The 16,744-nt window shown below is 48.5% G+C and overlaps 1 protein-coding gene across 1 annotated transcript in view; it reads right to left on the bottom strand.

The window, feature by feature from the left end:
- LOC120025055 (piezo-type mechanosensitive ion channel component 1-like) overlaps positions 1-16,744 on the bottom strand; it is a 78,914-nt gene that overhangs the window by 17,757 nt on the left and 44,413 nt on the right. The window contains exons 6-21 of the mRNA XM_038969493.1: positions 10,882-11,080; positions 6,547-6,760; positions 5,496-5,670; positions 5,301-5,405; positions 5,000-5,176; positions 4,534-4,794; positions 4,050-4,155; positions 3,585-3,766; positions 3,072-3,220; positions 2,621-2,779; positions 2,294-2,400; positions 1,943-2,106; positions 1,506-1,682; positions 943-1,068; positions 426-626; positions 104-308 (exon numbers count right to left, since the gene is read on the bottom strand). Coding sequence (XP_038825421.1) covers positions 104-308; positions 426-626; positions 943-1,068; positions 1,506-1,682; positions 1,943-2,106; positions 2,294-2,400; positions 2,621-2,779; positions 3,072-3,220; positions 3,585-3,766; positions 4,050-4,155; positions 4,534-4,794; positions 5,000-5,176; positions 5,301-5,405; positions 5,496-5,670; positions 6,547-6,760; positions 10,882-11,080 — 2,707 coding nt within the window. The remainder of the gene's footprint in view (positions 1-103; positions 309-425; positions 627-942; positions 1,069-1,505; positions 1,683-1,942; positions 2,107-2,293; positions 2,401-2,620; positions 2,780-3,071; positions 3,221-3,584; positions 3,767-4,049; positions 4,156-4,533; positions 4,795-4,999; positions 5,177-5,300; positions 5,406-5,495; positions 5,671-6,546; positions 6,761-10,881; positions 11,081-16,744) is intronic.

The raw sequence follows: 16,744 nt of genomic DNA, 5'->3' as shown, positions 1-16,744 counted from the left end.
CATACACTGTCCGGTACTGTAGGTAAAGAAGGGGATGTTCTTGTATAGCTACTGGGATGCTGGCAACAATGGTGATACGTGGAGATTAATGAACCCCACTCACCTATACAGAGTGCAGGGGGAATGCCCACACACAGTATGTACTGGTAGATCATGAAGATGCTGAGGAACAGGCAGTACTTGGGCCAGATCTGAGCGATGGCCGCCCGGCGACGCCGTACCATGATGGCCACCAACCAACAGCTATGGATTATGACTAGGAAGTTCATCCGCTGGCCAATCACATTCACCGTCATCAGGAAGCAGATCTTGGAATGATACATGGACAGAAAAAGACATGAAAGATATGAGAGGAATCCAAAAGCATAGAGAAATACACCAACATGCTTTTGAATAGTAACTCCAAACAGCAGCAAGAGGCCTACCTCCAGGCCAAACTTGTAGAAGCTGTAGTTGAGTAGGTACTTGATGCAGGCCAGCAGGCCCTGGTCCAGGGTGTCTCTGGTGGCCTGGGGGAAGATGGCTGGGATGAGGGGAGGGGACCTCTGCTGCTGCCTGTAGTGGTGGTCCTGGTGGCGGTTCACTGTGGCCTCAAACACCAGCAGCATCAGCACCAGCAGGTGGTTCTGGAAGGACACAAACACAACAGCATGAGCTAGGTCCAGTACACTTGTTATTTGACCTAGTACCAAAGTTGGGGTCAATTCCATTTAAATTCCAGTCAATTTAGAAGGTAAACAAAATTCTTATTAAAAAAAAATCCTCACTGAAAAGCAATGAAGAATTGGAATTTCAGTGCTCTTCCTGAATTGACTGGAATTGAAATTGACCCCAACCCTGCCTAGAACACGTATAAAAAATGAATCATGAAGACGAACATAGCTCAATGACATTACCTTATAATCATTGTCAAAAAACTGTCCCGAAGAGCATTGATCTCACCTTGCTATAGCCCAGCACGGTGGCATCCTTCCTGAAGCCAAACCAGTTGGCTGGGTCTACAGGCTCTATGTACAGAGTGGAGTTCAGGACCTCAGCATCTTTCAGATTGGTTTCATTGGCTAAGGGCTATGACGGAAAGAAAGAGAAATGGAAAGGGAGCGAGAGAAAGAAAGAGAGAAAAAAAGAAAGAACGAAAGAAAGGGAGAGATAGAGAAAGGGAGAGAGAGAGAGAGAGAGAGGGAGAGCGAGTATATATGAGACTGAGGAACTGCAGCCAGAACGTCTCTCTGCAAATCACAGAAAAATAAACAAAAGGCTGTTCTCCCCTAAACGGCCGTAAAGCAGGGAGACTAAACACGTCAACAGAATTCACACATGAAACTGCCTGTAATTAGCACCAAGGTATTAGCTTCTCACCACGGGTAAATACTAGCATAACGTGCACTCAGCAGAACGCTGGCAGCAGGAGTGTGAGAATGCTGTCAATATAAACAGAGAGCATAGCTCTGTACACTTTCATCTGTACTCCACTGTCTGTGTATCTTTCCAGACTGGTGTCTCACCACAGTGCAGTTGTTGGAGTACTTGACAGGGTCGACGATGCTGAGCTGGTAGAGCATCTTGCAGACGATGATGATGCAGACCCAGACGGTGGACAGACAGCAAGCCATGTGACGGAAGCGGGAGTAGGGCATGGCAAACGCCCAGAGCACCACCAGAACCAGGTTCATCACAGACGGCTGAGACAGAGAGACAGACAGAGAGACAGAGAGACAGACAGACAGACAGACAGACAGACAGACAGACAGACAGACAGACAGACAGACAGACAGACAGACAGACAGACAGACAGACAGACAGACAGACAGACAGACAGACAGACAGACAGACAGACAAAGAGAGAAGCCGTTTAGAAAAAGAGGGAGGGGGATAAGGACTTGCTTTCAAATTCACATGGTGCATAATAGACTTTAACAGATGACAGCTGTGGACTACTGACCTCTCCCAGAGCCACCCAGACAACAAAAAAGGCCACCATCTTGAGGATGTGCAGCTCCAGGACCCTCCAGATTAACACTTGGATCTGGGTCAGCGTGTCAGATAACTTCCTGAACAGAACTATCAGCCTGTTCACCACCAAACCCCACTTACTGGGCATCATCTCTGTACAGCAGAGAGAAAGAGAGCGAGACATCATTATAGACATGCCACATATAAAGAAACACTTGCCTTGTACTGTTTTTGTTTGTACAATTGTAAGGTGTCTTTGTGTCCTAGAGAAGCACTATACAAATCCAATGTATAAAGGGTTGCCGGAGACTGCATGAAGCTCAACAACATCTGTGCTCACCATCATCCTCTGATTCGTCATCCCTCAGACCCGTCACCAGATCATCCTCCTCAAACACAGCCCCATCATCACAGCGGCGGACCTCTGGTCTGTGCCTGTTCCTCTTCCTGTGGGATAAAAATAATGTCATCATATAGGATATTTTTTCTGCAGAGGTGGACAACGGCTCTGTCTGGCAGTGATGTTAAATGAGATGGACAGCACACGACTGAACTCTCATTTACTATGGACTCTATTACGTGGGCATTTGAGGAGCATATTCTCGATCATCCTCTGTCTGGCATGCTGTGTGTCATACTGTGTGGGAGGAGCCTGAGAGGAGCGTACCTGTGTATGGGCGTGACGTGGTCCAGGTCTGTGATCTTCATGAAGGGTTTGTGGAAGTAGTGCAGCTGCAGGATGCAGGCCAGCAGGAAGAAGCCCGGGATCAGGATGCTGGTGAACAACTCGGTCAGCTTAAAGGTCTCCAGGCCGATGTCAGCCAGCCTGCAGGGAGACAGAGGAGCAGGACTCGCTTCAATTTCCAGAGGTTTCTACTATACTCACTGTACACCTCAAACCCAGATGGGAGTGATCAGGACAACATAGAACATCTGGAAAAACTGGATATTGGTGCGGAAATTGATGGCAATTAGGAATTCCTGATTAATCAGGAAAAACCACATCCATGAACCCAGATCGATGTTAATATAGGCCACTTCATCATCAAACTTAATGACAAACCTAAAAAGAAAGTGTGTATTAGTCTTGACCACACAGTGAGGTGGGGGGAACATACTGCTCTTCAGTGAAGCCGGTGAAGTTCCTCCAGTAGGCAGGGAAGTCCTCAAACTGGAAGGTATAGATGGTGATAAGGACCAGCATGGTGTAGGCCACCACTAGCCACCAGAAAACCTTGAGCAGCCTCCTCCACAGAGAGTAGTACACCTGACGATATAGGTTACAGTAACAGTTACAGTCACAACAACAACAACATTCATTAACATGTCAATGACCAGTCAGTTTGACCACTGGTCAAATCGAGGTAACCCGAGTTATCCCAAGTGCGACCAGGGGCAATTTGCCGCATAAAACCAGTTTGTTGTGTGCTGCACTGAAGCTGACCCTGTGTTACTCTCATGTTTGTTTGTGTGTGGAGGGTTGAGAGCAGAAGCAGAAAACACACGTACGAAGTAGCAGTCGGACCAATAAAGTAGTATTGTAATATGGAAATCACAAGGAGTTGATGATGGGGGTCATAGTTTAAAAGGACTTCAGAGTGTGACCCCCTGGACTGATGGTGCCTACATACCTGGTAGAGACAGAGGCAAAGCAGGAAGAGCAGCATGTAGATGATCTTGTAGCCCACCAGCTTGCCAGCGAAGCTGACCATGATGAACATGCCTCCACACACGTAGATCCAGTACTTGGCATAGCAGCTCATCACCAGTCTGCCCACAACCTTCAGAACCGACTCGTTCTGCCCGCTCCCCTCTGTGGAGCCGAAGGGAGAAGAGCACCTTGTTACTAACCAAACTGAAGACACTGCCATACTGCACGGTGCACATGATTCGCAGTCAGTGTGAAAATTGATGCGCTCACTACTGTAAGGTGGCTCTGGATGAGAGAATCTGCTAAATGACTAAACTGTCAAAAGTAGATAGCGAGAGAGAATGTGACTGGACCATACTAAAGCACACACACCTGGGAACTTCACAACTTTCGTGAAGTACTTCTTTGTGTAGAGAAAGTGTGAATCGGAAGTGTACCCTCTCACCTCCAGTGGTGACCTCCTGTAGAGGAGCAGACCTGCTCTTCTTCCTGCTGAAGTTGTCCTTCACTGACTGGCGCAGGAGCAGCCAGAATGTCAGCGTGTACAGCAGCTGACAGGATCAACAAAACAGACAGAGGGAGAGAGGAATACAGTCTTGACACTTGGGAGATTGACTGCAGGACCACACTTTTAAGTGGTTATACACCTTTAAGAAAGTGCAGGAGCATATACTGTTAAATAGCCTATTCAGCATATGTGACAGGCATGTTTTACACATAAAATATTTGTTGAGTGGTTGAACTTTTCAGGTATGCACTAAATGATACCTTGTGGACATGTTTACTACAGCTCTTCAGTCTTCAGAATACAGACTACTGCACTATCAATTTCCTGTAGGCACTTAACAGGCTGCATTCATTAACATTTCCCAGAGCCTCTGTCCCACTGCTGACCCTGTCCCCTCCGCCCCTAACCCCTCTCTCCTTACCATGGCCCCCAGGCGGAGGCAGGGGTACTGGGCTCGGTCCAGACCCAGCTGCCTGAGGCTCATGGTGCCCACGGTGCGAGGCAGCTCCGGCTGCAGGTCCATGGCCCAGACGTACTGCAGGAAGCAGAGGGCCAGGACGTAGAGCAGGATGAAGGGAGAGCACAGCGTGGCGAAGTGGCGCCTCGCACGCAGCATCCAGATCAGACACGCCCACAGCAGCAGCACGAACGTCAGCCAGCTGTGGTAGGTGATGCTCCACACCTGCAGAGGGGCATCATGGGAGAGGGAGTTCAGGTAAGACATGACATACCTTCACTGAGAACTGCGGTCACAGAACTAAGGCTTGGTTCCAATATCCCATGCATTCTTAGTGGTATTCTAGTGTGGATATTGGAACATAGCCTAATATACCCATAGGGCTCACAGAGAGGATACATTTAGAATGTGAATAAGATTTCAGTGTTACCATCATGGCGATGAGAGCACACACGTAGCTCTGCTGCATGACCACTCTACCCAGCAGGTGCAGAGGGTTGTCCCCGTGCTGTCCATCAGGGGCGCTACTGAGCCCTGGGCCCAAGTCCTGATGACTGGAGCCATTGGTGACGCCGTCTACTGTGCTCTCTATAGACTGAAGCGTGTTCTGGAACACATACACAACACACCTTTATAAACAACAACACCAACACACAGTCAGAGAATGGCAGACAGTAGTACATTGGACTGCATGGAGCAGAGCAGGGTGCTATCAGGTATCTCATGCCCACCTCAGTGTCGCACTGGCTGGGTCGTCTCTGAGCGGACCAGGGCTTCAGTTCCACCTCTCCTCCTCCAGCCTCTGTTCCTTTGACTAGCTGGGCCCCCTCCTCACCCTGTCATATAAGCAAGTACTGATTCAGTAAGCAGCACGTCAATCAATACAGACAGGTATGTTTCATGCCTCGGAGTGCTGATGTCAGTACCTTGTCAGCCGATCCATGGTGGCTGCTGATCTTCAGGACCGTCGCCACAGTGATGTACAGGAGAAGCAGGATCCCGGGGTTGACATACACCGGCCAATCATGCTCCGTGTTAAGGATGAGGTCATAGGAGGCGGAGCAGTTGCCAGGTTTGATGATATCCTTGAGGCCAAACAGTCTGGGGGTTGAGAAGAGGGGAGAAGGAATGTAACAGAAGCCTGTATATGGAGTTGAGTTGAGGAACCATGGTTTCTCTGTGAAACGTCATCAAACTTTAACGCACAGTTTAGCCCTGGGTTCACCCTGCCGTGACACCCATTGATTATAGTTTCAAGGCAGGGGAAATGTCAGGTTAGATTTGTGGGCTGGAACTGACTTCTAATGTTGATGGCTGAGTGTGGCTGAGAGCCAGAGGTAGAGAGGTGAAGATAGAGAAGGAGAGATAGAAAGAAAGATCACAGGTGTTTCCACCTGGGAGGCCTTGATAACAGCAGTACATATCTCTCCCTCTCTATCTCTCTTTAGCATCCTATGCCAAAATCCCCAGGCACCGAGATAGAATGCTACAGGACGGCTTCATCACACCCACCCCATTTTGTAATATTCCAAAAACAACTTGCCAGTATTTCTTCACATAGCTTTCACACTCTTCCTCCACTCCTCCCCTCTCATTTCACTGCATTCCTCTTCTTCCCCCTCCTTCCCTCCATTGATACTTAGAACTATGACACAAAACTGAGAACTGTCTCATTTCCATTCATCTGCTGTTAGGTAATAGTGCAGTCTGCAAATGTCTCAAAAAGATCACAACCCCAAAAAGATGATATGTTTAAGGTTATCAGAACCTTGTGAGCCAAGGAGTCATTGCGTACAAATCACTTCTGAATCAATATGTTTGAATCACAATCTTGAGCTAGTGCCAAACAGGAGCATCGCTATGGCTGCTGCCAGTCCCTGTGAGAAGTAAAGCTGGGTAGGTACTAGAGACATGAAAAACAATGACTAAAATGGAATAGAATGACTTATTTGGGTAGAGGTGGGGTGGGGCACTGACCTGGCCCACAGGCTGGCAGGGGGGAAGATGCCCTGGGCAATGGGGCACTGGTACAGGTAGAGACACACCAGGTGGCCCGCCGTGAAAAAGCCCACCATCACACACAGCACGTTGAAGCCTAGGTGGCTGATGGGAAAGTGGCAGGCCCACCACGTGCACACGCCAATGAAAAGCAGGAAGTAGATTGCAGAGAAGGCCGAGGGTAACGTGATGCCTGGGGAACAGAGATACAGGCGAGGGACTTTATCAACACAACAATACTGCACATCGTCTCTCATATACAACAAACCATACATGGATATCTTAAAGCAGTTCCCCCATTGTAACGTTCGTCTTGTGGTGCATGAACGGACCAAGGCGCAGCAGGTGAGGAATACATACTAATTTATTGAATGAAAGACGAAAACACTGACAAAACACTAGAACAAACTACAAAACAATAAACGAAGGCAACAGACCTGAAACAAACGAACTTACATATAGACGAAGAACGCACGAACAGGAACAGACTACCTAAAACGAACGAACAAACGAAACAGTCCCATGTGGTATACACTGACACAGGAACAATCACCCACAAACAAACAGTGAGAACAACCTACCTTAATATGGCTCTCAATCAGAGGAAACGACACACACCTGCCTCTAATTGAGAACCATACCAGGCCACACATTAACCCAACATAGAAAACACATAACATAGACTACCCACCCCAACTCACGCCCTGACCAACTAAACACATACAAAACAACAGAAAACAGGTCAGGAACGTGACAGAACCCCCCCCTCAAGGTGCGAACTCCGGGCGCACCCTTAAAACTCAAGGGGAGGGTCTGGGTGGGCATCTGTCCGCGGTGGCGGCTCCGGCGGTGGACGAGGACACCACTCCACCACTGTCTTTGTCCCCCTCCTTAGCGTCCCTTGAGTGGCGACCCTCGCCCCCGACCATGGTCCAGGAACCTTCACCAAAGCCCCTCCTAGATAGAGGAGACAACTCAGGACAGAGAGGTAGCTCAGGACAAAGAGGTAGCTCAGGACAAAGAGGTAGCTCAGGACAAAGAGGTAGCTCAGGACAAAGAGGTAGCTCAGGACAGAGAGACAACTTAGGACAGAGGGACAACTCCGGACTACTGGCAGCTCCGGACTGAGTGGCAGCTCCGGACTGAGTTGCAGCTCCGGACTGAGTGGCAGCTCCGGACTGAGTGGCAGCTCCGGACTGGGTGGCAGCTCCGGACTGGGTGGCAGCTCCGGACTGGGTGGCAGCTCCGGACTGGGTGGCAGCTCCGGACTGGGTGGCAGCTCCGGACTGTAGGGCAGCTCATGACTGTAGGGCAGCTCATGACTGTAGGGCAGCTCATGACTGTAGGGCAGCTCATGACTGTAGGGCAGCTCATGACTGGAAGGCAGCTCATGACTGGAAGGCAGCTCATGACTGGAGGGCAGCTCATGACTGGAGGGCAGCTCATGACTGGAGGGCAGCTCATGACTGGAGGGCAGCTCATGATTGGCTGGCGGCTCTGGCAGCTCCTGACTGGCTGGCGGCTCTGGCAGCTCCTGACTGGCTGGCGGCTCTGGCAGCTCCTGACTGGCTGGCGGCTCTGGCAGCTCCTGACTGACGGACGGCTCTGGCAGCTCCTGACTGACGGACGGCTCTAGCGGCTCCTGACTGACGGACGGCTCTAATGGCTCGGGACAGACGGGCGGCTCAGATGGCGCTGGGCAGACAGATGGCTCAGACGGCGCTGGGCAGACAGATGGCTCAGACGGCGCTGGGCAGACAGATGGCTCAGACGGCGCTGGGCAGACGGATGGCTCAGACGGCGCTGGGCAGACGGATGGCTCAGACGGCGCTGGGCAGACGGATGGCTCAGACGGCGCTGGGCAGACGAGCAGTACAGGCGGCGTTGGGCAGACGGCCGACTCTGACCTGCTGAGGCGCACAGTAGGCCTGGTGCGTGGTGCCGGAACTGGTGGTACCGGACTGGAGACACGCACCTCAGGGCGAGTGCGGGGAGCAGGAACAGGGCACACTGGACTCTCGATGCGCACTATAGGCCTGGTGCGTGGTACCGGAACTGGAGGTACCGGGCTGAGGGCACGCACCTCAGGGCGAGTGCGGGGAGCAGGAACTGGGCACACTGGACTCTCGAGGCGCACTATAGGCCTGGTGCGTGGTACCGGAACTGGAGGTACCGGGCTGAGGGCACGCACCTCAGGGCGAGTGCGGGGAGAAGGAACAGTGCGTACAGGGCTCTGGAGACGCACAGAAGGCTTGGTGCGTGGTGCCGGAACTGGTGGTACTGGGCTGGAGACACGCACCACAGGGAGAGTGCGTGGAGGAGGAACAGGGCTCTGGAGACGCACTGGAAGCCTGGTGCGTGGTGTAGGCACTGGTGGTACTGGGCTGGGGCGGGAAGGTGGCGCCGGATATACCGGACCGTGCAGGCGTACTGGCTCCCTTGAGCACTGAGCCTGCCCAACCTTACCTGGTTGAATGCTCCCCGTAGCCCGTCCAGTGCGGGGAGGTGGAATAACCCGCACTGGGCTGTGTTGGCGAACCGGGGACACCATGCGTAAGGCTGGTGCCATGTACACCGGCCCGAGGAGACGTACTGGAGGCCAGATATGTAGAGCCGGCTTCATGGCACTTGGCTCAATGCTCAATCTAGCCCGGCTAGTGCGGGGAGGTGGAATAACCCGCACCGGGCTATGAACACGTACAGGAGACACCATGCGCTCTACTGCGTAACACGGTGTCTGCCCGTACTCTCGCTCTCCACGGTAAGCATGGGAAGTGGGCGCAGGTTTCCTACCTGCCCTCGCCACACTACCCTTTAGCCCCCCCCCCCAAGACATTTTTGGGTGAGCCTCTCGGGCTTCCGTGCTAGACGCGTCCCCTCATAACGCCGGTTCCTCTCTCCGGTTCCCTCCGCTCTCCGAGCTGCCTCCAGCTGTTCCCATGGGAGGCGATCCTTTCCAGCCAGGATCTCCTCCCATGTGTAGCAACCCTTGCCGTCCAAAACATCCTCCCATGTCCATTCCTCCTTCGTGCGCTGTCTCTCTCTCCCGTTACACCGCTGCTTGATCCTTTGTTGGTGGGTGATTCTGTCACGTTCGTCTTGTGGTGCATGAACGGACCAAGGCGCAGCAGGTGAGGAATACATACTAATTTATTGAATGAAAGACGAAAACACTGACAAAACACTAGAACAAACTACAAAACAATAAACGAAGGCAACAGACCTGAAACAAACGAACTTACATATAGACGAAGAACGCACGAACAGGAACAGACTACCTAAAACGAACGAACAAACGAAACAGTCCCATGTGGTATACACTGACACAGGAACAATCACCCACAAACAAACAGTGAGAACAACCTACCTTAATATGGCTCTCAATCAGAGGAAACGACACACACCTGCCTCTAATTGAGAACCATACCAGGCCACACATTAACCCAACATAGAAAACACATAACATAGACTACCCACCCCAACTCACGCCCTGACCAACTAAACACATACAAAACAACAGAAAACAGGTCAGGAACGTGACACCCATACTTTAATGCAGGGATGGGTAACTGCCGGCCATTGGGCTGCCCCCCTTTTGAAGGCCCTCTGATACATTTCCCACCAAAATTAAAATACATTACATTTTTGGGGGAATTCAGTCAGGGTCTCAACTTACTGTTGCGAGGTAGAATACAAAAGGTGCAATTTAGAAATGTGGTTGTGCATCAACAGTTTATAGCTTGTTATGTCAGTCACTGATAGTAACTCAATTAGCCCATATCAGCAAAAATGTTTTAGAATGGTAAGTTAGTCGAGTGGCCAGCTAACTAAACATGTAGTAATCAAGGTCGAATTAGAGCCTGGGGGGGGGGCATTCGTTTTGTTAGTCAGTCTCACTCAGATATCATATTAAAAACTGCAAATATTTCTCTCCACCCTATGTGAAAATGTGTATAATTGCAGGAAACTAGCTGAAAACAGCTCATTTTCTTTTCAGTCCCATGGCAAAATGTGTAGAATTGCACGAAATGAACTCTAAAACAAAAAATATATTCTCTCTACAACTGCAGACCGTCATGAGGAGTTCAGATTTTTTGTGGCCCCCACCTCCATCAAAGTTGCCCATCCCTGCTTTAATGCCTCCATTTTATAGAACAAAATAGTGATTAGTTTAAAGAAAAATTATTAAACATTTATTTCACATATAAATCAATTATTACCAGTATATTAATTTCCTTTTATAATTAAGCAGCAATACAGGGGTTATTCCCGTGACTGCACTCCACTCTACCCTCTCCTCCCTCCAGTTCTCACCAGCCAGGGCCAGCAGGGTGATGGCCAGGATCCGGCCCAGGTCCCTCAGGACCTTCTGGGCTGCGGCTCGGAGCCGGGCCGCCAGCTGCTTGGCACGAGTTGCTGCAGAAACCACGGGGTCACTGGGAGACGACATGCCTTCCTCATCTCCTTCCTCTTCCTCCTCTTCACCCTCCTTTGTCTCTGACTCATCCTCGGTCTGGAAAGAACCAAAGCATGAGCCAAAAGTAAACAGATATTCGTAAATGGAATTCAGAATTTTTTAATTTAACCTTTATTTAGGCAGACAGTCCCATTGAGACCAAGGTCTCTTTTGCAAGGGAGCCCTATAGCACAAGGCCAGCAGCAATTGAACAATAATACGTAAGAGAACAAATACTTCAATAAAGTGTAATGTCAACAGTGCGGTAAATCTCAGATCCAACGCTATCTGTATCCCGTTATCAAGAGCACTTAACTTCCATGACAAGAACCTGGCACAAAGCATAACCATCAGACATAGATATGCAATACTATTCTTGTCATCTATAGTTACGTGCATACAGTAGGTCAACATTGTAAAAGGTAAAACTGACATGGCACATTACACACTCATAGAGATCACTTTCTGACTGGGGCCCTATGTTCATTACAATCCTGTACACACTAGAGTCCCAGAGTGGCCAGGGAAAACATACACTGTTCCAGCTTAGGAAAAAGACTTGCACAGAAACTGGCACCACGGATAAGATAATAAACACGAATTACAGAAATGATAACATAGGGAGCGCATAGGGAGTGTTGGATCTGAGATAAAACATGCTCTCAACTTAGAGCTCAGTTACAAACTTAATATGCCTGTCCAGGCATAACAATGTTATGCTTTTATGGTACAATACTCAATAAAAGTGTTTCCAATTTAACAACATATAATTTTATGTAGAGACCTGCCAAGCAAACCCCTCTAAAACACAACGATGATGTGACCTTTGTGACGATTCTGTAGAAATCAGGTGTGTCATGAGAGGTCTTATAAAACTAACCAGTGAGACTGTTTACCAGGTTCTGTGTTGTTACCATGGTGACTCATGTACTGTCTGTCTTTTCTTCTTTTTGGCAGTGCATGTCACTTTTCTCAGTAGCGGGCCGGAGGCATCTTGGCCTGGACCGGCGGCTGCTACCATGACGGAGAATGTTCCCACTGAGAGGATGAGTACACAAATGAGACGACACAGCCCTGAGCATAACAGAGTGGCCATCCTGTCACTCTAACCCCAGGTTATCAGGAGGGACCAAGATCTGATGGGGTGTGGAGGAAACCACCTGTCAATCACAGGTGTTAGGTTGGCACACTGTACCAACGTGAGAGAACGAGAGGGGGACCGCATTTGTGTGTTTGGGGGTGCATTCATAGTTCATTCCACAAACTGCTAAGAGCACGCCCTAAGGGTGCTGCAGCACTCATAGCAGTCATTTCCCTCTGACACTGTGAATGATGTGGTAAATGTATTTGCATCACTGACAGGAGTGTGTCAGAGGGCCAGATGTAACCGGGACATTAGTCACATGATACTGAGGTCACAGTATCATTCAAATCCCTCCCTGCTCAGCACCCCAGCCACAGGGGGATAACACAAACACCGGGCCTGGGTGGGCTAATACTGTGATAGGGTTTTATAACTTATAGCTTTACAAATATACCAAGCATCTCATCTGTCACAGCACATTAACGTGCCACCAATAGGTGGCATCTGTTGCCACATTGTCACCCTGGTCATCCCTTGGCCTGAGTAGTCATGTCCTGTTGCGCATGTAACTAATTCCACTGTGTTTCCCCTCGTAAATACACTGGGCCTTGCATCCTGTCTGTCCACTGCTCCTAACCTTGATGTGTAAGAGTGTATTTGTGTGTGTAGTGTACTCTAAGTACATGTGTGACATTGATTATCATGAGGGTCATGAACAGATGCAATACAAAAACCCACCAACCAACCAACCAACTAACCAACCAACCAGAGGGAAGAGTCTCAAACATGGTACCTATCTGCTCCATAAGATTCTGTGTCATTGACTACGGTTCAGGACACCAGGATTTATTTCATAGGTCACAAGAGGTTGGGGTAACGTGACACTATAAAAAGGTTAGCGTGACACTTGAAAAGATAAATGTAAAAGATTTTTCCGGCCTCCCGAGTGGTGCAGTGGTCTAAGGCATTGCATCGCAGTGCTAGCTGTGACACTAGAGAACCTGGTTCGAGTCCAGGCTCTGTTACCGAACAAAAGTTTTAGAACACCTACTCATTCAAGGGTTTTTCTTTATTTTTACTATTTTCTACATTGTAGAATAATAGTGAAGACATCTAAACTATGAAATAACACATTTGGAATCATGTAGTAACCAAAAAAAGTGTTAAACAAATCAAAATATATTTTATTTTTGAGATTCTTCAAATAGCCACCTTTCGCCTTGATGACAGCTTTGCACACTCTTGGCATTCTCTCAACCAGCTTCATGAGGTAGTCACCTGAAATGCATTTCAATTAACAAGTGTGCCTTCTTAAAAGTTCATTTGTGTTATTTCTTTCTTTCTTAATTCGTTTGAGCTAATCAGTTGTGTTGTGACCAGGTAGGGGGGGTATACAGAAGATAGCCCTATTTGGTAAAAGACCAAGTCCATAATATGGCAAGAGAAGCTAAAATAAGCAAAGAGAAACGACAGTCCATCATTACTTTAAGACATGAAGGTCAGTCAATACGAAACATTTCAAAAACTTTTGAAAGTTTCTACAAGTACAGTCGCAAAAACCATCAAGCGCTATGATGAAACTGGCTCTCATAAGGACCTCCACAGGAAAGGACGACCCAGAGTTACCTCTGCTGCAGAGAGTAAGTTCATTAGAGTTACCAGCCTCAGAAATTGCAGCCCAAATAAATGCTTCACAGAGTTCAAGTAATAGACACATCTCAACATCAACTGTTCAGAGGAGACTGCGTGAATCAGGCCTTCATGGTCGATTTGCTGCAAAGAAACCACTACTAAAGAACACCAATAAGAAGAGGCTTGCTCTGGGCCAAGAAACATGAGCAAGGACATTAGACCGGTGGAAATTTGTCCAAATTGGAGATTTTTGGTTCCACCTACCGTGTCTTTGTGAGACGCGGTGTGGGTGAACGGATGATCTCGCATGTGTATTTCCCACCGTAAAGCATGGAGGAGGAGGTGTTATGATGTGGGGGTGATTTACTGGTGACACTCTCTGTGATTTATTTAGAATTCAAGGCACACTTAACCAGCATGGCTACCACAGCATTCTGCAGCGATACCCCATCCCATCTGGTTTGGGCTTAGTGGGACTATCATTTGTTTTTTAACAAGACAATGACCCAACACACCTCCAGGCTGTGTAAGGGTTATTTTACTAAGAAGGAGAGTGATGGCGTGCTGCATCAGATGACCTGGCCTCCGCAATCCTCCAACCTCAACCAAATTGAGATGGTTTGGGAGGAGTCGGACTGCAGAGTGAAGGAAAAGGAGCCACCAAGTGCTCAGCATATGTGGGAACTCCTTCAAGACTGTTGGAAAAGCATTCCAGGTGAAGCTGGTTGAGAGAATGCCAAGAGTGTGCAAAGCTGTCATCAAGGCGAAAGGTGGCTATTTGAAGAATCTCAAAAATAAAATATATTTTGATTTGTTTAACACTTTTTTTGGTTACTACATGATTCCAAATGTGTTATTTCATAGTTTAGATGTCTTCACTATTATTCTACAATGTAGAAAATAGTAAAAATAAAGAGAAAACCCTTGAATGAGTAGGTGTTCTAAAACTTTGGACCGGTAGCATATATATATATAAAAAAATGCTTCATAACCTGATTTTCTTTCTTTCTATGAATGAATTAAATGTACGGTTTTTAATTATCCCCCTTAGACTCTGGGCTGGTTTGTTGTGTTTGGTTTCATGAAATGCTGCCATCTAAAGTTCTCACTGGTTAACTTGGCTGGCATGACACAACCAGCCACCAGCTGTCTCACTCCGTTACACTCCCGAATAGAATAACAGGCAGTAGGAGAGAGTTTATAATGCTGTTTAATGTGTCTGTTTGAGTCTGGCAAGAGGAAGATAACTATTGATGTGTGGAATAGAGGAAAGGGGAATCTCCCTGACAAACACCTGCACCAAAACACATCTCAACGACCAGTTACCCAGTGTGCCCATACACTCTTAGAAAAAAGGTTTATTCGGCTGTACCCATAGGAGAAGCATTTTTGGTTCCAGGTAGAACCATTTTTGGAAAGGGTTTTACATGGAACCCAAAAGGGTTCTACTAAGGGTTCTCCTATGGGGACAGCTGAAAAACCCTTTAAGGTTCTAGATAGTACACTAGATAGCTATCTACAACTTTCCATTACCAAAAATGCATTATCTTAAGCATCAGCAACATTATTCTCGATGATGAAATACTGTATAAGAGGCAGAGTGTGTGGTGTGTGTGTCTGTGTGTGTGGGATTCCAACTACCTGGAGTCCCTGTAGTCTTCTGTTTAACCTAGAGCGTTCGGGTTAGTCTGTGTGCTGCTGACTGCTCAGTTGTAGAATGATCAAAAGACAGACACAAGGAAAGTAGGCCTCTCTCTCCCCACTCTCCCTCATGTTTCATTAATACCGTTTTTCCTATCTCATCCTATGACCAGAAGTATCTCTAGACAGATGCTTGCCTCTCACTAACAATTCGCTTCTTTCAGACGCCTCTCTAACCTTCTAATGAGGACTTCCTTCATCTAGGATTCCTCCCAAGAGATCATCATCAACATCACTCTCCTGCCGCCAGCACTCCCATACCTATCTCTCTCTCTCCATCTCCCTAATACACCCTCTCCATCTGTTATACTCCCCCTCTCTTTCCCTCACACCCCTCCCTATTTCCCTCCATCACGTCCCCTCTCTTCTCCTGACTGTCCAGTGGCTCCTCTGCGGTCCTAACTGCTGCTCTGATTACTGCTTGGCCTTCATAACTCTAGCATCCTCTCAGTGTGACCTGTTCCAGGGGAGTCGTTGACACCCCCAGCGTGTGAAGTCAACCGCTGACCACGGGAGTCTCATCACTGAGGAATCCCGCTAAGAGGGGTGGTAATTCCTCACACATATAGTACATCATCCCTTAACGACACCATCCCTCATACACATGCACAACCTGTCACCCACACAACATCCCTCCCATACACCCTGGATCAACAGGGGGGACAGGGTCAAGGGTTAGCCACGTGCACAACCAAATGTGATTCTGTTTCTGGAGCTGCACATGGAGTATGCTTGGGGTTTTCATGAAGACTAATCCTCCTCTACAAAATAAGACAGGAACGTTTATGTTATTGACAAACCACTGCTGGCTCCCCTGTCCTCCCTTAGATGTAGTTCTGAGTGAAACCATGTGAGCCAGAGGGAAAGTGAATGCAGTGTGATGAGAGGGTGGGGTGAGGTATACTGTATGTGTTAAAGGATGTGCCTAAACTGCCTACTTCACAAACACAGTCTCCAGTTTCCCCAGCTGAGCACCACCAGTCCCTGAGTCCCATCCACATCAAAGACCATTGTCCCAGCCTCTCTGGCTGGAGGCAGCCGCTCATTCCCAAACACAGGAACAGACGCAGAACGTTGCGGTCGGAACGTTACAGCAACACCACAGAGATGTTGTGAGAATGTTGTTTTTGATGTGTGTGCAGGTCTGAAAGTGGGAGCGTGGCAGAAGAGAGCGCTGCTCAATTGGTGTTGAGTGTACTGCACAGTCAGGGAGAACTGCAGTGCACCCAATGGCCGGGCTCAGCCCTAGTGGTCGTCCGTCTGAACGATGTATTGTCTGAGCGGAGCAGAGGGGCAACCCCTGT

Source organism: Salvelinus namaycush, chromosome 30, assembly GCF_016432855.1.
Source record: "Salvelinus namaycush isolate Seneca chromosome 30, SaNama_1.0, whole genome shotgun sequence".
Lineage (NCBI taxonomy): Eukaryota > Metazoa > Chordata > Actinopteri > Salmoniformes > Salmonidae > Salvelinus > Salvelinus namaycush.
Note: the sequence above shows the minus strand (reverse complement) of the source record. Positions and strands in the feature narration are given on the sequence as shown.